The 24,360-nt window shown below is 44.7% G+C and overlaps 4 protein-coding genes across 12 annotated transcripts; 1 reads left to right on the top strand and 3 right to left on the bottom strand.

The window, feature by feature from the left end:
- Positions 1 to 100: 100 nt before the first annotated feature.
- Positions 101 to 13,796, bottom strand: cc2d1a (coiled-coil and C2 domain containing 1A). The gene is made up of 28 exons (XM_040185775.2): positions 13,590 to 13,796; positions 13,286 to 13,351; positions 13,055 to 13,190; positions 12,796 to 12,902; positions 12,152 to 12,394; positions 11,649 to 11,967; positions 10,846 to 10,955; positions 10,669 to 10,741; positions 10,108 to 10,206; positions 9,896 to 10,023; positions 8,865 to 8,937; positions 8,644 to 8,777; positions 8,322 to 8,409; positions 8,138 to 8,214; positions 7,906 to 8,001; positions 7,287 to 7,409; positions 6,975 to 7,033; positions 6,399 to 6,515; positions 5,823 to 5,896; positions 5,679 to 5,737; positions 5,434 to 5,585; positions 5,218 to 5,308; positions 4,979 to 5,146; positions 4,698 to 4,865; positions 4,480 to 4,606; positions 4,300 to 4,376; positions 3,577 to 3,624; positions 101 to 3,491 (listed from the first exon to the last, which is right to left on the bottom strand). The coding sequence occupies exons 2-28, from the start codon at positions 13,340 to 13,342 to the stop codon at positions 3,459 to 3,461; spliced, it is 3,036 nt and encodes a 1,011-aa protein (XP_040041709.2). The 5' UTR covers positions 13,343 to 13,351; positions 13,590 to 13,796; the 3' UTR covers positions 101 to 3,458.
- Positions 13,334 to 17,855, top strand: LOC120824775 (uncharacterized). 8 transcript variants are annotated; one of them, XM_040185825.2, is made up of 8 exons: positions 13,334 to 13,483; positions 14,121 to 14,166; positions 14,310 to 14,389; positions 14,476 to 15,149; positions 15,318 to 15,840; positions 16,456 to 16,595; positions 17,002 to 17,100; positions 17,613 to 17,855. In XM_040185825.2, the coding sequence occupies exons 2-8, from the start codon at positions 14,130 to 14,132 to the stop codon at positions 17,686 to 17,688; spliced, it is 1,629 nt and encodes a 542-aa protein (XP_040041759.2). In that variant the 5' UTR covers positions 13,334 to 13,483; positions 14,121 to 14,129; the 3' UTR covers positions 17,689 to 17,855. The 8 variants fall into 8 exon arrangements, 6 of the variants coding, with proteins under 6 accessions (XP_040041759.2, XP_040041757.2, XP_040041763.2 ...); XM_040185823.2 differs by lacking the exon at positions 13,334 to 13,483 and adding an exon at positions 13,666 to 13,863; XR_013450642.1 differs by lacking the exon at positions 13,334 to 13,483 and adding an exon at positions 13,696 to 13,863 and having other exon boundaries at positions 14,476 to 14,908.
- A 49-nt stretch (positions 17,856 to 17,904) lies between these two features.
- Positions 17,905 to 20,119, bottom strand: nanos3 (nanos homolog 3). Its single transcript, XM_040185906.2, has one exon. The coding sequence runs from the start codon at positions 19,287 to 19,289 to the stop codon at positions 18,597 to 18,599; it is 693 nt and encodes a 230-aa protein (XP_040041840.2). The 5' UTR covers positions 19,290 to 20,119; the 3' UTR covers positions 17,905 to 18,596.
- Positions 20,120 to 20,234: 115 nt separating this feature from the next.
- On the bottom strand, positions 20,235 to 23,804 carry LOC120824787 (afadin- and alpha-actinin-binding protein). 2 transcript variants are annotated; one of them, XM_040185859.2, is made up of 13 exons: positions 23,674 to 23,804; positions 23,463 to 23,514; positions 23,210 to 23,313; positions 23,053 to 23,121; positions 22,819 to 22,942; positions 22,620 to 22,698; positions 22,419 to 22,539; positions 21,889 to 22,030; positions 21,626 to 21,729; positions 21,370 to 21,531; positions 21,028 to 21,145; positions 20,782 to 20,950; positions 20,235 to 20,666 (listed from the first exon to the last, which is right to left on the bottom strand). In XM_040185859.2, exons 2-13 carry the CDS (start codon positions 23,512 to 23,514, stop codon positions 20,570 to 20,572), a joined length of 1,341 nt encoding a protein of 446 aa, XP_040041793.2. In that variant the 5' UTR covers positions 23,674 to 23,804; the 3' UTR covers positions 20,235 to 20,569. The 2 variants fall into 2 exon arrangements, with proteins under 2 accessions (XP_040041793.2, XP_040041794.2); XM_040185860.2 differs by having other exon boundaries at positions 23,635 to 23,741.
- Positions 23,805 to 24,360: the final 556 nt, after the last annotated feature.

Here is a 24,360-nt window from a genome sequence, read left to right on the forward strand (position 1 = left end):
AAACGGACAGGCAGTGGTTCTGAGCTCCTGTTTAGAAATCAGTCTAAATAGGAAAGATCTGATCAGGACTTTTTGGTCTAATAAAAAGACACAAAGCCAGTATTGTTCCACCATTTTATTCATTTCAACAATCTAATACAGACTTTAATATTGAAAGCCTTAAAAATAAGGCCTTCGCACATTTCCCCGTTTGAGCTGCACAAGTCATCATGACTTAAACTCAAAAAGAGACCAAGCATATTATGCTGTATATTTACTGTATACAAATATTGCCTTTATATTGATTGCCTTTAAAAGACTTAATAGAAGAAACACATGTTTCCAAGCCCAGATGATTACATTTACTGCAGCAGATCAGGAGAGCGATACTTACAATAACGACAAACAATCCACCAAAATGTCTCTTTTTAAAAGAATGTAGTGCAGACAGATGACAGACAAATGAATCCTTAAAAAAAGTAAATATGACGTATGTGTGTGTGTGTGCGTTGTCTCGTGAATGCAAGAAAGGAACGTGAGTCACCAGACAAACTCTTAACAATATATCCATCTCCCCAGGACCTGAGCATCAGACTGTTGAATTCTGATGAGCCTGTTGGCATGACAACAGGACTGCCTGTGAGGCCATGAGGTTACCCGAGCAGCAGTGTTTGTGTGTCTGAGGTGACATGGGGTTAAAGGTTTTGGAGTTAAAGAAAGGAGCTGCTGCTGACTTGCCGTTTCTGTGGGTGTGTTTAACGGTGTTAAAGCATGCGAGTGCTGCAGCCAGATCTAAATATTCTTTACATGGCTTTGGAAATAAAAAAATGTATATAAAAAATAAAACTAAGCATTTTCTGTCAAAAAAGACCAAACTGGGGGTTTCCCATATTTTAGAGGCATTCAAAGGATGTATAGTTTGCAGCAATGCTCGTCCTTCAGAATACAAAACGGTTACTGCGTTTCAGAAAGGTTTAATCAAGTTTTGTATGTGAAGCATGATTTATCCATTTAATAATCCAATCTTCTAAGGAATTTTTAAAGCTCTACACAACAAACATTCCCTTTATCCAAGTGAAGTTTGAGAATGTGTTGCTTTTCTTTGTCTTAACCAATAGTACAATGAATATCTCTGGGTTCTGGAGAGCTAGTCTGACATAACAAGTTGCAACTCAAGCAAATTGTCTTTGCTTGAGTTGTATATCAAATTGGTCAAAGTTGTATCAAGATTTCATTGTTAATGTAAAGTTTTTTGAATAAATATCCATCCAAACTGCAATACGGAAAGTGTTTAAATGTTTGTGCACTGAAACTATTGGCCACCTGGAACAATGAGTAAAACGCATTGAAAGCAAAACTGTGCTGCATACATTTAAAAATTGTCAGCAAAAAATGTTTTGTGTCCAAGATTTGTAGTTAAAGAGGTAAAGTTGCGCATGCGCAAATACACACACACGCATAAACAAACAAACTTTTAAATAATCACTATAATCATTTAAGATTACTGTAAATCAAACTGAAAGTTTACCACGTCGGTATAAGCAGGAATTAGACCTTCCATTGCCATCTAAATGAAGATCAGCTGATCAAAAGCACCACCACCAACCGCTTACAGAGTCAGAAGATATCCATCTCCTGATGGAGTAAAAACAATCAGGGGGAAGGGATGTGACATAAATATCAAAACAGACTGTGGAGGGCCTTGTGAGGTCAACTTTAACCAGGATTATTTGCTAATGTGGTGAGGCAATGAGGACAAACACGATTCTTTGCGATGTCACATGACTAAAAAACTGTTAGCAAGTCGACAGACATCCTCCACATTGAAGAGTCAAATGAAACACCGCAGCTCATTTGAAGACATCTGCTCCTTCTCTGGCTGCATACAATCAATGAGGACCACCACAATCCGCTGTGGACTGCACGCAGTTTAGCTGGTTGTCGTGCACGCAAACAAACAAACAAACAAACAAACAAACACACAAACACACAAACACACACACACACACACACACACACACACACACACACACACACACACCCCCCCCCCCATTGGTCCAGAGTACTGAACAGAATAGTGAACCCATGATGTTGTACCAGTTGCTGTGGCAAAATTATTAATTTTAAGACATCTGGATTTTTCACACTCCTTGTGAAGTTTTACAGGACTGTTCTGGGTTTTGTACCCTTAACTTTATGGTCATAGTAAACGTAAAGTGAGAGGGATAATCAAGGACGCCTATGGCAGGGATGTCTGTGGAGCGACAGAAATAGAAATGAGCAATTAGCTGGCCTCACTGGCACATGTTGGCTTCTCTTCCTTTGGGCTGACTGTTCAGCCCCCACTGCGCTGCTGCTGGAGCGCTCAGCGGGACAGACTCCGGTTTTGTAAACTGCCAAAATAGCAGCACGCTGACACAGCAGCTGATAATCATTTTTTTTAAATCAACAGCATAATGGGCTTAATATTGTTTAAGTATTTAAAGAACATCCAAATAGAAACGCCTGTTACTCATCACTTTGAATTCTCTCTGAACACACGCAAAAGGAATTACTGTGAAGGAAGTGAAGAAGACAACAAAGAAGAAACAGCTGATGAAGATGCAGAAGAAGAAGCAGCAATCCTTTTGCAGAGCTAAGCTTCCACCACAATCATGCCACGCAGCTAACACCCCCTCTCCCCAGCCCCAAAGGCGACTACGTCTGATCTAGTCGTCTCCTTGGTGACACAAACACTAATCCCTCATTATGGGATGTAGGCTGCGGTGCCCCAAAACCCCGTTTTTTTTTTTATTCCCATATCACACCACTCCAAACGCAGCAGATTACTGTAATCTGGAAACACTGGAGCAGACAGATTAGATTAAGCTCATTACACGCAGAAAATATGGGAAGAGGGGTTAAAAACTCCCGTCCCCATTGGTTAAACACACTTCGGAACACGCGCGCACACACACACACACACACACACACACACACACACACACACATGAACACACATGCCTCTCGGGCCTGGTGCCAAACGTAAAACTCATACATTTCCAGCACCCATTCTCAAAGTAAAGACAGGAATAAAAAGTGATTGTGGCGTAGGTAAGGAATGTTAAGGTGTTCTTCAGGAGCAGCTTTCACTAGTGTGAAAATGCAAATAAGCACAATCCTTCCACGTAGAACATAACATAACATTTTGATGCTTACTATGATATCGGTGTCCCTTTGTACTTACAGGTTCCTTTCTGATCACTGTTGCAGGGGACTAACCACAAAGTGACACATGACACGATGATATGATCAGTTGACAAATTTATCCCGCTGGTCTTACGTGCAGTTTCAATGAAAAAAAGAGCAGAATAGAATCATAAAGATGCTTTAAGTCCCCGATGTAGTGTTTGTATGTGAACGAGAGATATATATATATATATATATATATTTATGATATAACAGTACTAAAGCCAGGGATCCACTCCTTCACTCTCCTCTTATCCTGCGCGTTTCCTTAACAGCGATTCCAGCTGTAGCAGGAAGAGAGTACATGATATTGTACATCAAATACACAGACATTAGGAGGAAACACTTCTTTACATTGATAAACCTCACCTCGGTTTCTACCATCTTAAACCTGCCGAGTGCATCCTTGGCAGCGTCCTATAATAAGACAATGACACAATCAGCGTGGTTACATGGATTCGAATAACTGGCTTAGTCGGACTGAAATCGAGTTATCCGTTTCATGTAAACACCTTTGTCCGACTATGTGCGGTCCGACTACGATCCGACTAACACCCCCTGATAACTCGATCCAATCCAGTTGATAGTTTGACTATTGCGGCATGTAACGGTGAATCGGATGAGGAACTGGACTTTGCGTCTTTGCGCATGCTTGAGATCCCGACGGCGTCTTCTCTCCGTTATCAAATCAGCCAATAGCGCCATTCGCATTTGCTGTGCTCCTATTAACATCATGCAAAAATAGTAGAGGGTTGTAGCTTCACCTTGTTCTCCGTTCGCCATCTTACTCGTAATGTTGATGTTGTTGTTGTTGGTTGTTGTTGGTGAAGCGGTCAAGCGGAAATGGCTGTATCACAACTAGTTGTAATGAAAACAGCGCCACCTATCGTATCGGATATGACATGCTTTCGGCCAATGATTAAATTTATTCACTGCCATGTATATTGGGATAATAGCACTTGCCCCGAAAGAGAGCATAGTCCGACTAAGCAAAGATTCAAATTATACCATCATGTGAACACACTGAGTGTTTACACAATGAGGCCCAATCCCCCCCAAAAAACCACAGACACAAGTTCCACCTGTACTCACCCTGTTGCCTTCGCTGGAGTGTTTCTTCACAGAGTCAGCATACCCCTGGAAGGAGCGCCGCAGGGCGTTTTCATACTCTACACACGTGGTAAAGGAAGACGTCGGCGTTTGAGAGGTTGAGGCATACACGGAAACGTGGCAGTAAAGTAAATACTTGTGTGTATTCTCTGTGAGAGGTACCAGCGAGTAGACTAGAGGAGCCTCGCTCCAGCTGCGCTTTCTGCCACTGCAGCCTGTGCGTGACCTCTTTGTGTTGCAGGACGAGGTCGGACGGGGGAGGCCGCTGCACCTTTCGATACTCTGCGATCTGAGAGACGGGCGCAGTGAGGGCGAAACCTTCGCATTAGAGGATGCTTTGGACGGGCTTGGAGCACACATGCATAAACTCACGCATATACCTTTCTCTCCAGCCGCTCCTTGTCATAGTTGAGGAGACTGAAGCTGTGGAGTTTGTACTGTGGAGGGGAGTTGCTGGGATGACTGCTCCTGCTGCTCGCTTCCTGTCTGCTGCTCGTTTCCGGTCTGCTGTTTGCTTCATGTTTGGGTTTAGATCGAGGAGATGGAGCCTGATTCAAACAAACAAACAGTGAGACTTCGCTGAACTGACGATAATCTGCAGCCCTGCTCGAAAATCCTCTTATCCTCATCAAACCTTCTCTGGTCATTAAACTTGACTCACCCTTCCTTTTGTTTGTTCCTTTTGTCTGTCTGGAGGAGAAAGAGAGGACACCGGATCGAGAACCAGCCACTTCTCCGTCACCGCCTGGAGATCAGCTCCTGTTAAAGGCTCTCTGATCTTCACCTTCACCTCCAACTTCCCACCGGTGGCTTTCCGTCCATCCATGACCTACAAAACACACTGTTGGATGGAACTGTACATGTGCGTATGCATTTGTGTCTTTTGCTAACGACACCCACCTCTATTATTTCCCTAACGTCACACTGGTTTTCTAAGGCCTCTAGTTTCATCTGAGCAGTGCCCACAACTTTGTCGGTCTTAAACAGGCCTCTGTGAATACAGAGAGAAGAGCACGAGTGTCAAAGACATAACAACCACGACATTCACGGGACAAATGTTGAGGATACATTGGGAAGCATCTGCTTGTGTGGTCCCAGAGATGCTGTGTTTTCTACCCCTTGTGGACAATCTCGAACTTGATGCCTTTGGACTGGATGACTCGTTTGAAGGCTCGGTTGGTGCGGTTGATGTTGAGTTTGAAAGTCTCTTTAAACTCGGGGTTGTTGGTGCCCTTTACAGTGCCCGTTTTGTCCCTCTGAGCATCCTCCTACACGCAGATGAATAAATGCATTAAAACACATCTGGATATAACCAGAGTGTGACACACATAATCGACTCAGGGAGCGAGAGAGATTCTTACCGCACTAGGAAAGGGAAACTCAAACTTCACAGTGGAATCCAGATCGTTAGGCGAGACACCTGGAGGCAGAGAGGGAGGTGTGAGAGAACATGCTGCTGACACATTACAGCCTGGTTATTAAAGATGCAGCGCTGCCATTAGTACCGGTGGGACACGGTAGGTTGATGCCTTTGATGATGTACAGCATCAGGTCATTTGGTGTCAGGCTGTTGTGGATCCTAAAAACAAAAACAAAAAAAAAACAGGGGTCATAACCATTTGGAAACGGCAGCATACAGACAACAACCAGTCAGCTTTCCCCAACGCCAACCGATCCCGACTGTTTATGAGTCACAGAGCTGTTAGCTCGATATGACACCGGGCAGAGTGAGTCAATCTGACTCATCTACCGATCCCGTCAGGTACATGAGTCATCCGATGTACGCGATGAGAATCTTTATCATCAAATATGCAATAATATAAAATATGTTGTAAAAAATGTAAAATATCTTATTTGATGAATTTACACTTTTTTGTTTCTTGTTCTTCGGTTTGTATCCTTATGGTTGAAATGCACTTATTGAAAGCCGCTTGGGATAAAAGCGTCAGCTAAATGACATGTGATGCAATAGAAACAAGGAAGAATTTGAGAAGAATGCCTAAACGTGGCATTAAATCAAAATTCCTGTAATTCCAAGAAAACACATTATAACTGAGTATTATTGTAAGTCTGTTGCTGACTTGACAGTGTTCCAGGTCCTCTCCTCGGTGCGGCACTTGGGGACCGGGTGGCCCTTGGCGTGGGCGTTCTTTAGTATGTCGATGCTCTTCATACACTCCTCCACCAGCTTCTCAAACCTGGTGAGAAACGGAGAAGGATCGTTACACACAACTGATCTGATCTCATATGAAGTCCATGGACTGCAGGTCTGATCCCTGCCTGGACAGCAGTGATAGAACCCCACAGTACGCTGGTGGATAAAACGAATACATGTATTTCGGCATTTTTAACGGAAGAAATTTAGTATCTTGATAAGAGAAAATGTAACTTTTCATATTTTAAGGTACATGAAAAATTAAGCTTCTCAAGTGTAACAATTTGCATGTTTTGAGTTCTTAATGGGATTTAAAATGTATTTCTATGGGTTTGTTACCGTTGGACGTTCAGCAGTTTGAAGAAACTGTCTCTAGCAAATGAGGAGGATCTTTGTCATTGTAGGTGTGACGATGTCAAATAAATAATCAATCGTCTTGATGTCTTCTGTAGCTTAACACATGGAACTAAATTCACAAATATACCAGAACCAGGTATCTTACTTTAGAGCCTCAGCCACATTGCCCAAAAGAATGAGCTGTTGAGAGTATCCCAAACATTTCTGTAGAGAAACCAAACAAAAGAAGGCGTTGGTACACAAACACACAATAGCCAAGACAATGTGATACACAACTATTGGGATTAGTCTTTTTAAAATGCTCCACTAATAGAAAAGTGATGAACAATTTCTTAAGGCCATTATCATGACCACAACATCATATCAGCATCAGTTTTGACGCATGCAGAGCAAGATTTAGAAGGTGCTCTTTCTTATATAATACACATTAAGCAAGAACAGAAAGGTGAGCCCTGACCTCATGCTGCTTCCGCAGAAGAGCCATGAGGCCATGGTACTGTTCACTGGAGCGAGAGGAGAGAGGGGAGGTGCGGGAGCGAGCCAGGGAGTAGTCCTCCTCGCTGACTGGAGCAGTGGGAATCTGTCAGGAAGGAGACAATCACAAATACGAATCGAAACGAAAGGAATACGTCCACCAGAAATGGATGTTTCTAAGCTTGTGTGATATTCCTCAGACGGACGGGAAGACAAACTAACAGAGGAACAGAGTTAATATTCTTGGTAATTACATGCTGGGGTCACAGCAAAGTATATGGGTTATTTGAAACAAAGGTGTTCAAATTAAAGCCAGGAAAAAATGAAAGAAATTGACGTGGGAACTATGTGAAATATTAATAAAGGAAAGTCACAAAATGCTAATAAACTCACACACCCTCACACTTACCCACAAACACACAGAATGTGCGGCCTCGGTGAGCACAAAGGTGTTTTCATTTCAACGCTGCTTTCTTACTACCATCTTCTATTTCTGTACCCTCTTAAGCTTTTGGTTGCTCCTATAGCAACATGTCATACGCACATAAAGTAGCTCTGCATCTTCCTGTATTTTATTCATTTGAACAGAACATATGCATGACCTTTGTGATATCAACAGGTAGGCCGGACTTGGCAGCAGTGACCATGGGATCCAGTCCCTTGGCGTGTCTGAGGTGCTGCGCTGCTCCGGTCATGTCCTACAAACAAATCACACGGCAGCAACTCCACAGATTAAGACTTCAAGACTCCAATTAAAGAACATCGACCAAAATATAAAGATGCCAGGGAATCTATCAGCGAGAAAAAAAAAGAAAAAAGTAAGACCCAGCTTACCTTCATTTGTTTTGAGCGCAGCGCAGCACGCATGAAAGCCTGTCGCCTTAGCAACAGGAAATCCAATTGGTGCTGGGCTGCAAGGATAATTAAGAGAAAAAGAAGTGAAACTCTGCCTCATGTAGCACTCTAATTCCTTGTACGGTACATTGTACGGCAGACAGGCGGAACACTCTGAATGCACCTCTAGGGCCCAGTTTCAGAGCCGCGGAGCCTCCAAGGGCCTGAGGAGCTGGAGACTTGGCTTTCTGGGCAGGTGGGCGCACTGCAGGCTGCAGAGCAAGATAGTACGAGAGGAAGGGAGAGAGATAAAACCAGTGAGTTATCACTTTCTGGCAATTTACAGTGAGGCATGATGTTGATGCAAGAGTCAAATGGTGCAGCAGAGCCAACAGTCAATAAGTGGGCACAGAAGCTGGTCTGGCAAAAAGTAAAACGCTGCTCGTCTTGCTCAAAAGGCAAACAATCATCTTGACCATTTGGTGGTGGCTTTGTATATTTATAACCTTGGCTGCTTCTCTTTGTTCGTCCTCTTCTTCATCTTCTGCGTCTGCATCCTGATTAGCTATTTTCATGGCCGTTTCCAGGACACCTATGAAGTTCTGCTGACCCCCCTCTGAGCCCAGAAGTGGAGGACAACCTAGAAAAGCAACACACACATGACTGCCCCGAAACACTTTATATTGCAGCAGAGACACAATTCTGAAACACTCTCGGAGAAAGTTACCTGGCGGCACAGGTAGGTCGGACAGGTTGACAGGTCGTCCAGCTTTGTGAGCTCTAATGGCATCCTGGTATTGCTGTAACAGAGGAGATGGTTGATAAGTCTGCAATTAAGGAGAATTGCACACTTGTACTACTTGTAAATTATTATATCCTGGTAGTGTTACTCTGCCATAGTCATTGAATCCCTCCATTGCTATTAAACATGTTCTTGCTTTTGTCCTACTATCCAAATTTATTATGAAATATATCATTAGCATTGTCAAACAAACAACCATATATACCCTGCCTACCTCAGTCAAATCTACCGTAAAAGGTCAAAGGTTTAATATTTTCCCCGAAATGACCCTTAAACCAGTGGTCCGTAACCACCGGGCTGCGGACCGGTACCAGTCCGTGGGCCATTTGGTACCGGGCCGCACTACAGCTAAGCAAAGCTTATATATATATATATATATATATATATATATTTTATTTTTTGTTGAAAAATGTTTTATTTTGAAAATTGACCGGATTTTCTCCTAATTATGTGCACTCGTCCCTCTGACATATTCCCCACGCGTCACCAGGCGTTTTTCTTCACGTTTACAATTGTCCTCTTACCGTACACGGCAGTTTCGCCCACCAGCGAACACAGCGCGCGAGACTACTACACCCCCCCCCCGTCGGACCTTCTCGACCGGTCCGCAAAATATTGTCTGACATGAAAACGGTCTGTGAGGTAAAAAAGGTTGGGGACCACTGCATTAAACAATCCTCAAAGAATGAGACGAACTTTAGCACATTCTGGTAGATAAAAGTGGTTACAGTAAAAGCCACAGAAGGTGTTTCCAGTTCAAATAAAGTGAGTCACACAGCAGTTATTCAGGGAAATGAGAGACACAAAACCAAACATGAGCATCGGGAACACAAGAAGAGAATATCTAAAGCTAAATTAGATTTAGCTGTAAGTATGCTTTATTTGTATTTTTCTTTGGGGGAGGTGGGAGGGGGGGGGTACATGATTAGGCTGTGACAAAAGGTCATGGTGTGTACCTTGACAATGCGCTGGTGCATGCGAGCCTTACGATCGTCTCCTTTGCTCTTGGCTCCCTCTGCAGCTGACTTGTACGTGTCCATCCTCTGCTGCAGGGCTTCTGCCACAGTGCTGGGAACAGGGAGGTCTGTGCACGACACGCACACTTTCTTTGAATTCAACATGAGACATTTCTATCATAATAAATAAGGACCGGGACCACTGGTTTTACCGGCAGCGGCCTCATGGGTGGATGCAGGTGCAGCGGGGGCAGCAGGAATAGAGGAAGATTGAGGAGGAGGAGGTGCACAATGTTCTGCTACTACGTCACCTGCAAAAGACAAGACATCAGTGGAGAGGTTGAGATTATAATCATTATCATCATAACCTTTACTCCACCAAGTAAGAAGCAGCAAGTTATACACAAGCATGATATTAACTATGTCATTAACAATCACATTTGAGGTTTAGCAGTGATGTCTAAAGAACTTTAAAGGCAGTCTGTAATCTATTAATTACTTTGTTTGGAATCCAGCCAGGCGCATACAAATCGCCATCATGAACCTGTGATCTATTGGACAATGTTTTATTAATATGCAGTGATCGACACAATGAAAAGCCTTAGAAAATTCAATAAATAAGACCATAGTGCAATAATGGGAGTGTCCTTCTCCTTGATCCAATCAGAGTAAAATATGTTTGGTAAAGAAATCAGGCTGCAGTGTTTGAGTAATAAAAAACAAAAGGTCAAAAACGTTGAGGTTAAGGATCGCTTTAAAGAGGCTGCACTGACCAGGAGGAGGAGGTAGTGAGCTCAGATCGACGGGTTCGTCTCTGTCCAGTGCCTCCACCAGTATGTCCAGCTTCTGCATCAAGGAAGGTCACCTCCATTAGCATTGACTTTTTCTATATACAAGAAGGCCAACAAATAGATATATTAATGTAATAACTTTGACATTGGCTGTGTCACCTTGGCAGTGAGGTAGTGCTGCTTTGCCTGCTCTATGTCAGAGTTCTGTTTGGCGTTAATAGCAGCAATCTTATACTCCCTCTGTCTGGATAGCACTGCCTGTTTCAGCTCTGAATAGAGGGAGGTCATACGGAGACAAAATTAGAAGCACTATAAATTAAAAACAAGACAAAAAGACAACCTAAGGAGGATCACGTTGACATTTAGAGGGACCTCGGTGAGCTAAAGTGCCTGGTAACAAAAGAGGACCAGCGTTCATGCAGTTTCTTTTTGTTGAAAATTATTATAAATATTTGTTTACCCAATGTTTGATTATGTATTTCAAAATACATATCCCTCTTGATACTACATCACTAACAAATGTCTGGATTAGGAAATCTGATCACCAGTTGATGAGGAAAAGTATGCAACTGATAAATGCCAACAACCGTAAACATATGCACACCAGATTTACAACAACAGACTACTCTCTAGTAGAAATAAAGACATTAAAAAAGGTGTAGTGCGCAAAGCCCATTGTAAGAAGTGCGTAGGAGAACTACGGTGGCTGAAAAACGTGGGTGGCCCTCTCCAGAGCCAGTGATTGTAGGTGTTTGCCGTTCAGGGTTTTTGTAGAAACATAGAGGTGTGTTATGACAGACTGCGTGTAGAGAAGTCGTTCCCTATGTAGATGTAAAGATCTCACTATTTTTTCCAGTGATTATACGGTTATAAGTTTTAAGATTGCTCTTATATCCAGTACAGGGTACACAGTACTGAAAGTAGCTCCACAACGTCCTCTGCATGCTTTCATGTGAGTTTACCTGAGTGTTGTGAGTCCGGGTAACCGGGCGTGAGGGGAGACATAACCGGCGTTCCCGGGGTTAAGGCAGCAGCGGGCTTTGGGGTCACGGTCAGATGGAGTGGCTTCATATTGGGAGGTCCCGGCGCAGCCTCCCTTAGAGGTTTCTGGTTCGTGGGAGTAGAGGGCATCAGCGTGGGGACCGGCAGTTCTCGCTCCTTTCTGATCGATTCAGACTCGTCTGTGACGTTGGGCTTTCCACCGAGAGCAACTGGAGGCGGTATCTCCTCCTCGTTGACTGGTTTTCCTTTCCTGACCGATGTCAACATGGACTGCAGTGTCTGAGATTGGAGAAGAGAAGAAATAACAATATGAAGTTTATATCATAAAAAAGAAAAAATTGCAGTGTTTTATTATATCAAGTCTCATTTGTTGCCTTTTTGGACATATAAAAACAAGTTTGATTGAAGGTAAAGTATGGCGATCAACCTGTTTAGAGGTTGACCTCTTCCTTCTCCACTTTACCTTTGCTCCACGGTCATATCTTCGAACTTTGCTTGTGTCCCCTGCAACCTTGGCATTTGAAATGGCCACTTTATACATTTCAGCGCGCTCCAGTAGGAGAGACTCCAACCCAGTTGCACCACCGGGAGCAGCAGGCGCAGACGAGTGGGACGTGATGCTCACTTTGGGTGCGGTCGGTGTGATGGCAGGAGGGGTGGGAGCAGGAGTTTCTTCCTCATCCTCTAAAACATCATTCAGTTCTGCCTGTGTATGGAGAACAGACATATATGTAGTGAAAAGAATCCAGCAATTCAGCAGCTAATATTAACCATCATATTACAAGTGGAATGAAAGGGATTAGGAATGCAGCTCAGAATATATTTTGATTATCGGTTAATCTGCTTAATTAAATGATTTTGTCTGTGAACTGACAAAAGAGGTGAAATATTCCTACTACAATTTCTTAGACTGCAAGGTGATGTCAAATTCAGCATTGACATCACCGCACTGGACTATTTCCAGCATCAGAGAAGCTAGAAATAGTCAATGGCGGCTTTAAAATTAATATCCCAATCAAAAATAGTTCCAAATAAATGTCCAATTTATCAATTAATCAGTTACTTATTTCAGCTCTGAAAGGGACAAAAACAGTGTGCGTGCGTTACCAGCAGATCTTCATCGTCATCCAGATCTTCATCTTCCATTTCCTCATCATCCAGGTCTTTCATACAAAGCGCTGCCATTCGCTCTATATCAGCCATGGGAACCGGAGCTGTGGGCACACAGACGCATCACAAGCAGCACTAAATCCTACACAGCACATGGCAACTAAAACACCCACACAATATGAATGAAAAGACGAGCCTGTCCTTTACACAGACGGACGTCTACAAATCAGAGATGGATGGAAATACTCTTTCTCACCTCTGCCGTCACCCTTCTTCCCTTGGGATCTCCCTCCACCTCCTCCCACCAGATTCAGAAGCTCTGCCTCCAGCTCTTCATCATTCCCCCCGTCATCCACCCCCCCGTCGGGGGTCAGGTCCAGCAGCAGCCCCATCTGAGCCACAGCGAGGCAGACGGAGGTCAAATCACACCTGTTGTTGACGTGTCACCGTCCACGCATCGCATTATCACACACATGACGGATGTTACCTGTTTGGCTCGCGCTGCCCCTTGACCCCGGGGGGGCGGGTTCCGACTGCGTCTCATGGACCGAGCCTAAAAGTTAAGGAAGGATCCAATTTAGTCGAGCCAGTGGAAAGAAGGAGACAACTGTGACGGACGTGACCAGAACTGACAGCACGCACTGCTGGTACACCGAGGAGGCGCTGGCGCTTTGTGCCGTTCTGAGTAATAATGTTTTTCTCAGCTGTTTTTGTATTGAGTTAGCCTTGCGGTGCTAAAGCGTTAGCTGACAACACTAACTATTCCCTTGCCCGTGGACTAAGCTGTTTACCTGGACGGTGCGACGCGCCGCGGTGTTTCTGCCGGTCCGGTCGGTTATTTAAGTGGAGAAACTGCTCAGAAACAATGATAGAAGAGAGACAACATTCACATGCAGGCGACTAATTTAACGTGAAGTTTGAGCTGTCAAAACAAGAACGGTAAACTGTGGAATTCACTTCCTACATTGCATCTCCAGTGGCAACCCGCGTTGCGCTTTACGGCGGGACGGAACGCCACTGACGTAAAACGCCGACGTGACATTACGCGGCAGACGCTCGGCTCAGGTGGGTGGATGAACGTGTACGGCTGAGAAACTTAACCGTCATCGATGGTTTTGTTTTTTTAAACTCAGCAAGCACACCCGGTAACATTGGACACATTTTCTACATCTTCATTCAGTCAGTAAACGTAAATTGGCAATGTTAGCTAGCTGCATGTTACGTTATTAACATTAACATTAGTAGTTAGTCTGTAAACTAACCAGACACAACAGTCTCGTTAGGAATAGTTTATGTTAAGTACTCGTTTTTTTCTCATTTAGGACAAAGACATGGCCAAAGGAAAAGCAAAGACCAACAGCAGCAGTGGTAAATCCATTACACGGCTAACTATGATGTGCTGTTGAGCAGAAACAATATTCTGCATTAGAAAGAAAATGTGATTCACAATTGCTTCACTATCATCGATTTGCTCATTTGAATTTAAATTGAGTTGATCCTTATGTGTGAAGTCAGCGCAGCTCAGCCTCGGTCCCTCAGGTCAAGGAAGAGGGAATTCCCCAGTGATGGACCCTCAGAGACTGATGATCAGGCAATATCATTTAAACCAAACTCATATTGCATATTCTCATCTTATCAGGCCACATTTTAGAGTTCTATGTTTTTTTTATATTTTAGGACGCTAAAGGAAGTCATACAACAGTGGATGCCTCGCTGTTACAATGCCACCACTCCCCTCTGCAGGAACCTACTGTTAAAGCACCCGAAGAGAGAGAAGCGACTGCAGCCGCAGATCCAAGCAGTGACTCTCAGCTAAAGGGCCTCAAAAGTCATGCCGATAACAATGGAAACTGGGCTGAAAAGGATAAGGAGGAAATGACGGCAGAGGAATTTAACACACCATCCCAAACATGCACGGATCAACTCCAGGTCTTCTCACCGGCTTCTGAAGAGGGTGATGATGCTGCTCTGGAGGATCAGCTGAGCGGGGAGGAGAACTCATGTCATTTTGAGAAAAAACAAGAAGTTAGCAAGGTGTACATGACTGATGTCAAGGAACACGCAAAGGAGGCAGCAGCGGGGTTGCCGGCCAAGAAGAAGCGAAGGATGGGTATGTGTGGTCTGACAGAGCGGGAGCGCAGTCACTTTTTACAAACCACAAAAAATGAGAACGGGCAGAATTTACCGGAGAGAGATACAAAGCAGATCTGTAGTAACACAGCTGACCTTGCGTCTGAGGAAGAGATTGTATCGTCAATATCCCCCTCGCTGTCCGTCCAAGAAGGCAATGTTGCAGAGCAGGAAAAGGCAGAGATGAACCTGCAGTCTAGTCATTGTGGAGGGGAAGACAGGTCAGAATAATGTAGTGAGAAATCCAAATATAATGTGGTAAATATCACAAAAAAATGAATTATTTATATCAACCAGTGAAAACACAACAAAGATATTCGATTACGCTAACAGGATTAAATCAAATGTGTTACTTCCCTAATGTTGTTAACCTTCTTTGTGACACACAGGGAGGAACCTGAAGTCCACACTGCTTCGTGTGTCGTGTCCGACCCAGGCTGCTCAAAGGGAAATAGTTGTGAGGTTGAGGGAGGCGAGAGGCCCGGTCCAGAGCCAACTGGCGCCCCGAAGTCAGACCTACCTGCAGTGGAGAATGAGGAGGAGCTTTTGGGGAATCAGTCGCAGCAGGAACACGAGGGAGGCACTGCGGAGGTTGTGGCTGAAAAACGTATTCAACTGCAATTGAAAGGCGGGAATGACGGGTCAGCAGCAGTCGACCGGAGTGCCGCCATCACCAGTTCCTCTAAAACGCCGCAGAGTGACGACACCGAGAACCGGGATGCCGCGGAGGCCGCTCTGCTGCCGGTGAACAGTGTGACCAGGACAAGAGGGGAAGAGTCGCCCGGTGAGGAAAGGGACGGTGACGTAGCTGAGGCAGGCGCCTCGTCCACGCACACGCGCCCAGGAGGCGTCGCGGCGGTGCAGCCCTGCGAGGCTCCGGTGACACCCAGTGGATCAGAGATGAAAAACACTGTGAGTGGTGGGACAGACTTTGAATGTACCGGTCCGGTAAAGCTCATAATATTGAGCTTTCGTTGTGTTCGTTCAAGTACCGTATTTTCCGCACTATAGGCGCACTTAAAAGCCTTTCATTTTCTCAAAAAACGACAGTGCGTTTTATAATCCGGAGCGTTTTATATATGGATCAATTGGTTGATCCACTCTGTCAAAATGTTTCAGTATGAAAAACCACTAATATTAAATATGTTTCGGTACGACTGGGAAACTACAAAGGTCTCAAAAAGAGGACATGTCCGGGGAAAAGAGGACGTCTGGTCCCCCTAGCATAACGCAGACCCAGGTAAAACGTTTGACTGCAGTATTTTATGCGTTTTATAATCCGGTGCGCCCTATGTATGAAAAATGTTCTAAAATAGGTAATTCGTTGAAGGTGCGCCTTTTAATCTGTGCGGAAAATACAGTATTTAAGAAAAATACTGCAAATTTAGAAAGTCGGGTAGTTGATTTATTATTTGCTAACACACTAACTCCTCAACAAACAAAAAAACCAGCATATTGACACATATTTAAATTACTTCTCACCATGTAATTCTACAGAAATGGTTGATTTATTTTTGTTGCACACAGTGTGATTCTGACGGTGAGCCTGGTGCTGGTTCTTCTACTGCGAACGCTGAGCCCCCTCAGACCGGGGACACTTCTGACCCGTTTGGATCTGGGTTCTTGGATTACGTCTCAGACTCGCAGCTGAACACCATCATTCTGACGTAAGGAAGCAGCAAGTGGGGGTTAAATCGCACAAGAACGGTGACAGCGGGGCGCAGAAAGCGGTGTTTCCTGTAGGTTTATAACTTCAGGGTGGGGTAGTAGTCAACATATCAACAAGCTGCGTACACAGAGAGACATGTTTGATGAAGTCCTGAGTACTCTGAGAAGACCCTGAAACAACTGTAGTGTTTTGTAATTTAATTTTCCACATGAATCGCATGTTTGTGGGTCTGACAAGCTTCTCCTCAAATTTGGTCTTCACAACTCTCTACAAGAAGGATTCCTTGTACATCAATATTTTTAACAGTGGCGTCCAATTTTGTGACTACTATATTAAAAAATGAGTAATTCTTTTGAGCTCATACCTCACTTATTTTTCATCCATCCAACTATATCCCCATTTAGTGAGGAGGTGATGGAGAGGGAGGAAGATCTTTGTTCCCCAGATCATGAAGATGCCACAGAGCTGATCTGTGGACTCATCAAAGAACTCTCCGCTCTAAAGTAAAGAAACACGTCTTATTCCTTCATATCAAACATATTGTTTGTTTCCTTTTGGGGCCACTTAATCACATTTCTCTAAACTCCCTCTGTGTTCAGCCCCCCCCCCCCCCTCTCTCTTCCCAGTTGAACTTTTGACTCCCAATATAATTCGTCAATTTCCTCCTGCTCACGCCCACCGCTGCGCTCTAATTGGCTGGAGTGTGATGATAGCGCGTCACCAGTAGACTTCTTGGCACCTTCCTCAAGCTCTAAATAAAAGCTTTGATGGGGGTGGATTGTAAATTGATGGGGAAATGTGGACAATAAATGAAAATGTATGTTGTTTAGTAGTAGACCAAAGACAACTTCTCCACAATAGAGAAACACATTTTATAGAGCAAATTAAAATCTAAAATAAGGACATGAACTATGGTCTTAAAATGTTCACTCATCCTCTGCTTAAAATACTGAGGGGAAAAAAAGGTATTGATTGAGGTTATTTAAAGTGAATCCGCCGTCCTCTTGTCTTCTAGTCGTAGGGTCATGGTCGCCCACAGAGAGCTGGAGAATCAGCGCCGCAGTAAAGGTTCAAGAGGCTGCAAACGTTGAGGATGATCTCACCGTGTCCCCAATTGTATGTGGGTGATGGAGGCACCTGCGCCACAGATCGACATACTGTTCATTTGTTGTCGTTGTTCTTGTTTTGTTGACTGCTGTAATGTGCAAGAGCCTAGGTTTTCATTTTATCCCCAAATAAAGCGGAGTGTTCGTTCAAATCAGTCATACGGGTATTTTGTTATAAATGATGTGATGAGGAAAAAGACAAATACACAAACAGATGTGGCCAATTTGTACATTTAGAACTTCAGATATACAATAATTTCACACAGAATCACACTTTTTTTTGACAACTCTATTACAAGGCGATTAGAGCTGCAATGGCATTTTAGAAAAGCCAGTTACAATTTTCAAAATAGAATAGCATGCCTTAGGAACAGGTATTTGCTCAACACCTCTGAACAAGAACAAGTTGTTTACATTTAAAATGGTTAAAAATGCTGACATGGTCACATGATGTTTAGCTTATATGCGGTCGTAACGTCATTACTGTCGACTTGCATCTTGAGTTAGTATCCTTCAATGCATGGACGGGAGATATGAAACGACAGATGATGACGATCAGGTGGCCCCTTTTTTTAAAAAAAATATGTAAAACAAACTCTTTTGAAACATGCCTTGTTTTCCTCCCAAACGCAATATCTGGCAGTCGTTATTGAAAGTGCTCTACAGAATGTGAATGGACGCTGTTCGAGAAGACCAGGCCGACAAACAGACCAGCTGGGAAATGGCTCCAATCAGCATTAGACAAAAAGGCTACACAGCAAACGTGCGAAAGCATGCAAATAAAACAAAAACCACACACACACACACAACTCACACGCGCGCGGCTTAAGGGAAACCACACTGGGTGATGGAGGATTTAACCTTCCGTGTCTGCGCGCTGGCCTCGCGTTGGTTCAGCGTCTGCACTCGGCGTACACGGAGCTGTACGCGCTGTCCACCTTCGGGCAGAAGCGCTTGGTGTGCGCTTTGGCCCCCGTGGCCCCGCACAGAGGACACACGTACTGCCGCAGATAGGGACACAGCACGTCTCCGACCTGGTTCTTCAGCCAGTGGGATCCGCACACCAACTCGGACTCCCCGTTGTGCTTGCAGAAACTGCAGAACATGCGCTCGGGGGACGCGGACAATGGTGGATCCGTGCTTTTGAAACGAGTGGTCTTCTTGCGGTCTTTTGGGCCCCGGGAGCCCAGCGGACTTGGCGCCGGAGCCAAAGCTGCTGCCTCTGGTTTATCGGCACGAGAGGGGTTCGCGGCGTACCACAAACCACCATCGACAGCGCGTGGAGCAGCCAGAGGGCCCGGCGCCACGGAGTCCCCGCAGAGGCGCGGCGCACAGTCTGCGCCAGGGTCGCTGCTTTGGCGAACTGCGGCAATGCGCACGGACATCAGTGCCTCGGACAGGTCCTCCGATTCAGAGTGCGGAGCACTGGAGGCAGTCAGAGGGCCCTCGGGGGCCGCGTGGCGGCCCAGGATCTCTCTGATTGTGTCCGACAGTCCTATGTAGTCTCTCCAGGGCTGGAAACTGTTGCTTTCTGACTCCATGAAGCTCGGCAGGTGATGCGAAAGTCCCCAAACCCCCCCGTTCATCCTCGCTCCTTCCCGACCGGTGGCTTTCGTTTTGTCCGCCGTTTTGAGTTGGACGTTAAAGTTGTTGACGTTGTAATAACGATGTAAAGGACCGCTGACATACGACAGCAAGCGCACGGACAAAGTTCTGAAGTTGGTAATTGGTAATTGAACACAAGTGGCGATCAGAGGGAGCGAGGCACACTCCTCCCCCGTGCCGGCAGCCAATCACAGGAGCGCATGCACCCCGCGTGCAGGTCATTTAGAGGTGAATTAAAGCCCTCTGGTCCCTTACGCACAGCTGCATGCGCCTTTTGCTGGCACAGATTTGGGTTTGGGTTTTTATAATATATACATATTTTAAAATATTTTGTTTAGGGAGATAAACAAGGCATAACAAATCAAGTTAAATAACAGTTTGGAATTGTGTATACTTAATGTATTCAAATTCAGTAATAACAAATCATTTGGAGCTGCATCCTTTACTACTGAACACCAATTTAGTTAAGAAGATAGCAGCATTTTGAGCTAAATGTTTTTAATACTAACATGCAGCAGGCATGACAACAGAATGTTAAGATTGAAGACTGATTCCCTGCGTAAATGTTTACCGCTCCATCCAAGAAGGTTCAATTCAATTCATTTTATTTTGTATAGCCCACAATCGCAAATTACAAATTTGCCTCAGAGGGCTTTACAGTCTGTACACATACAACATCCTCTGTCCCGAAACCCACCATCGGCACAGGAAAAACTCCCCAAAAAATGAAAAAACCCTTCCAAGAGGGAAAAAAAGGGAAGAAACCTTAAGGAGAACGTCAGAGGAGGGATCCCACTCCAGGATGGACAGACTACAATGGATGCCATTGAGTTGAAAACAATTCTAATTATAATCTGCATTAGCTATGGATAATAAAGACCTGGCTTTAGCTATGTTGCGTGAGTCAAACAAGGCAATCTTGGAGATATCTTTAATTAAAAGGAGAGTTTAATCCAATACATCAAGATATCAGACACATGACTTTGGGATATTTCACACAGTTGTCATCACTTAATAAAACTATTCACATCAGACAATGTTATTATGGAAAAGCACCAAAAGAAAAAAATGTTCGACAGCAATCATATGAACATTATGGAAAATGCTTTATGGGCCAGGCTTGATTTCAACTGATAAACTGCTCTTTGAATTATACAAGGTATTTATGGGGGAAAAAACAGATTAAAATATAGTCAGCCTTTATTGAATATTTAAAGTGTAAATAAGATGCAATGTGTTTGATGCCATCATCAGAATGGCATTAAAAAGACCAGTCTAGGTGTGAAGCCTGTGGCGTGTGCAGCATCCCGTCCACTCGGCTGTCCCAGGTCTCTGGCGCGTCGTCCAGCGCTCTACTTCTGAGGGAGGAGAGCGGAGGGAGTCATAAGAGTGATTGTGATTCAACAGTTTCTTTTGGCCATCCTTCTCTCTTTGTGTACACGGCCATTGCCACGACAGCAGGACTTGACTAACCTGCAGTTGTAGGACAGATTGAGGGCAGAGTACAGCTCGGGAGTGCTCGGGGTGTGAACTCCAAATCGTCCCTGATGCGATACAGAAAGCGTAGCCGACCCCGACTTGGTGGAAGTCGGTGTAATGGGGAGACAGTCAGACATGCCAGAAGGCCCAAAACTTGAGAAATCTGGAGTCACATACGCATAATGTGTTAAGTACTTTTCTCCGAGCCATGCAATCCTTTTTTTGAAATTGCGTACTCACCGAGTGCTGCGCTCCGCCTGGCGGTGTTGCTTCTTGGGGCTCCTTTACCAGACAGAGGTGAGTCGCACAGATAATGCTGCTTCAGGAGAGAGGCCTTCTTTTGCTCAAACTCACGGCGCTGTGGACACAAAAAAGAAGCAGCCTCTTAAGCCAGTATGCTGTGATATTTGTATGGGGGACAGTACATGCACAATGAAAGCGGTAGGGATGTCTCCTCCGTTTGCAGAGGTTTCTACCTTTATCCGGATATCAAAATCTAGAGTCCAAAGACAGAGGGTGTCATACACAACACAGATTATAAATCCCTTTATGTTTGCAAATTAATAACAGTGTTCTTCCCACCTCATGGCTCAGTCGGATGGCAGCGTCGGTGAAGGACCGCCTCTCCCTTTCAAAAGTCCACCGCTGATGATCGAGCTCCGCCGAGCGCACCTGAAGACGTTCCCACTCTTCCAAAAAGTAGGAATCAGCCAGTTCAGAGGTGGCAGGTGAGGCAAGGCTGTCCTGCGGACAGGCAAAGTCAGGGCTTTGAAGTTTGACTGGAGCTATAACACCAGAAGTTCATGCAAGAATAAAGTGAGAGCAAGTTTAACGAAACCTGCAGCAGCTGCTGTTGTAATCTGACGAGCTGTTGGCTCCCCTTCAGTTCGGTTTCTAGTCCAGCGAGGAGCTTGTCATGGTCAGTGTCAACGCCAGAGTGGCCTCCGCAGTCGAGAAAAGACCACACATTGTCCTCAGGCAAGCATTGGTTTGGCAAAAATAAATGAAAAGACGAAAATGTACATTTGCAAAGAGTACTTCTTGTCTGTTGTTCAACAGATGAACGCGGGACTTTGACGAGGGTTCATCAGGGGTCTTTACCTCCAGATGGAACGTCGGCCAGTCTCCTCTGCACCTGCCGCCAACTCTGAACCACTCCTCCTGTTACATGGTCACCCAGCGCTCTCTCAGCTTGATCCAGCCCTTTGTCCTCCGTTTGGACTTCCACCACGTTGGACAGCGTCTTTAAAAAGAAAATTGGGATTTGGGACGTAGTCGTCCTTATGAATACTCATCTTGGACTCCGGTCTCTAGAAACAATTGAGTTATTTAAGTGGCCTTTCAGGAGATTTTGATGACTTGTTAGCCGATGGAGTTTCCTTTATTTACCAAAACACCTAAAAGGACATTTTTGTCCATGGTGGCTGAAAGGTAAAATGTCCAATTTGAACTTTCAAGCGCCGCAATGGCTGCTCAATGGACCTTGTATCCGCCAAGTTCCGCTTTAACACGACACTGCAGCAGCCTCTGCAGTTTAACTAGTTTTGTCAAAATAACTTCAATTCATCATCTCTTGGGGCCCAACCCGACCAATTCTAGTAATCGACCTGAACCGGCCTTCTTTTCCTCACGTGCTCCATGTCGACTCTGAGAGAATGAAGTAAAGTCGTGAGACTGTGGCGCAGCTTCATCGCCTCCCTGAGCTCTGCTTCTCTGCGCTCCAGCATCAGACGCAGCGCGGCCTCTTCTCGTCTGCACGGCCGAGGGAAGCAAATGAGAATTAGCCAGAGGCGACGAGAGGCTTAAAGGAAGCGACGATTGAGTCACCTTACTTGGCGGTAGACCTGAAGGATTTGATCAGCTGTTCTTTTTTGCCTCGACCTCCAGGCGGAAGGTTCAACACCTCTATTGCTGTACACAACAATGCAAGCAGGTAAATGTTGCCCGTTTTCAGTAAATATATATAAAATATAAGTAACAGCCGGGAGGGAAGTATTCAATGAATTTAGGTGCAACTGGACAGAGTCTCACAAGGTCCTTTCTCTCTGTGTCGGTCCGTCTGCTGAGCGACTCGCTCCTTCAGTCTGCTGGTGAGCTGCTCTCGAAGCCTCAGCTCGGCCTCCAGCTGGTTGCAACGCAGCTGCAGACGAGTGCTCTGCCCAGAGGGTGGAGGGGAATTTTAGAAGGGGGGGGGGGGGGGGGCAGAGTAATTTCAGGGAGAAACACATTGCATATTCCACCATTTCTGTCACACGCACAACTTACTTTGGTCCGTTCGCATCGCAGCATGTCCTGAAGCCTGGCCGCATGCTCATCCATCGCCTTTAGATGCTCCTACATGATGGATATTTAGTTTCCCCCCCCCAGAATGAACCCTAATCCCCATAATCGGTTTAATGTATTTAATTTTTTTGGGACCCACTTTGAGGGAGTCTCCTTGCTCTGTGTGCTCCCCTCTTTCGTCCCACCAGGAGGCGCTGTGGGAGAGCTCATTGGAGGAGCTCAGATCCTTGGACAGATGGGTGTCTGCAGTCAACATGTTGAGGAGAAGGGGAAGTAAAGATGGGGATAAGTGGTAGTGCGGATTAGATTGTGGTTTCAGATCACTTCAGCGTTCACAGTTAAAAGCTTTTGGTTCATGCGCCTACATTGCCGGTAAAAGGTGACAGTATTACCAGAGTACTCAGAGCTTCTTCCAACTCTCTTCTGGCCAAACCTGGAAGCCATCTGGATGCCACATTCACATATTAGCAACAAGGGGACATTTTACTTGCATGCACCACAACGTGATCAAGACAATGTGCACACACACATACTCTGATGACATTTACACCACTAAATGCCTACATTAACAATGGATCAGTGGTCATATCTCCAGTGCCTTACCTGAGTCGAAAAGGGACACTTCCTCTGACAGATGGTGCTTCTTTTAATTCCAGGTGATGGCAATTCCGCTAATTACGTCAAATATAAAAAGCTACAATGAAACTTTAGGATTTAAAATGATTCAGTCCAACAAATGCTTAGTGTGATTTAACACATGCTGTAAAAGTATGAAGTGATATATATATATATATATATATATTTTTTTTAATACGGAGATATTATGGAGAGGAGCTGAAATTGACCCAAATTTTGTCCCAAATTTCACTATTGGGTGTCAATTGAATTTGGGCATGGATTAAATTCAGTGTTGGAGACCACAAGTGGAGCAAACAAAGCACAACTATTCTCAGCATTTCTAGTTGGTTTTCTTACAAATATTGATGAATCAGTATTAGAAATATGCCAGTGTTCTGCCTCCACCTGCAGCAGCAACTTTGGAGTTAGTGGCGCTGCCTGCAATGCTGTTAGGATGTACATTTATGCAGCGCAACCAAACGTCCAGCGCAATCATTTTAAACTGAATTCAGTCCAGCAGTTTATTGGCTTACAAAACACTCAACTGACCCACAACTAAATCAAGAGGCCGCAACCTCTACGTAACATCTGCTTTGACCTATTTTAGAAGCAACCTAAAAGCTTCTGATCAAGTCTCAAACAATTCAACAGTGTGAACTTATACCTGGAAAA

Source organism: Gasterosteus aculeatus, chromosome 9 (genome assembly GCF_964276395.1).
Source record: "Gasterosteus aculeatus chromosome 9, fGasAcu3.hap1.1, whole genome shotgun sequence".
Classification (NCBI taxonomy): Eukaryota; Metazoa; Chordata; class Actinopteri; order Perciformes; family Gasterosteidae; genus Gasterosteus; species Gasterosteus aculeatus.

Coding starts and splice junctions, on each gene's coding strand:
- cc2d1a (XM_040185775.2), bottom strand. CDS start 13,342: ATGAGACGCAGTCGGAACCCGCCCCCCCGGGGTCAAGGGGCAGCGCGA. Junction 4,607..4,697: donor AGGAGCGGCTGGAGAGAAAG/GTATATGCGTGA, acceptor CCCGTCTCTCAG/ATCGCAGAGTATCGAAAGGT. Junction 4,377..4,479: donor CTCCTCTAGTCTACTCGCTG/GTACCTCTCACA, acceptor CCACGTGTGTAG/AGTATGAAAACGCCCTGCGG.
- LOC120824787 (XM_040185859.2), bottom strand. CDS start 23,514: ATGGCTTCCAGGTTTGGCCAGAAGAGAGTTGGAAGAAGCTCTGAGTAC. Junction 22,943..23,052: donor TGCGATGCGAACGGACCAAA/GTAAGTTGTGCG, acceptor CCCTCTGGGCAG/AGCACTCGTCTGCAGCTGCG. Junction 20,951..21,027: donor CAGGCGGAGCGCAGCACTCG/GTGAGTACGCAA, acceptor ATGTGACTCCAG/ATTTCTCAAGTTTTGGGCCT.
- LOC120824775 (XM_040185825.2), top strand. CDS start 14,130: ATGGCCAAAGGAAAAGCAAAGACCAACAGCAGCAGTG. Junction 15,150..15,317: donor CATTGTGGAGGGGAAGACAG/GTCAGAATAATG, acceptor TGTGACACACAG/GGAGGAACCTGAAGTCCACA. Junction 17,101..17,612: donor AAAGAACTCTCCGCTCTAAA/GTAAAGAAACAC, acceptor CTTGTCTTCTAG/TCGTAGGGTCATGGTCGCCC.
- nanos3 (XM_040185906.2), bottom strand. CDS start 19,289: ATGAACGGGGGGGTTTGGGGACTTTCGCATCACCTGCCGAGCTTCATG.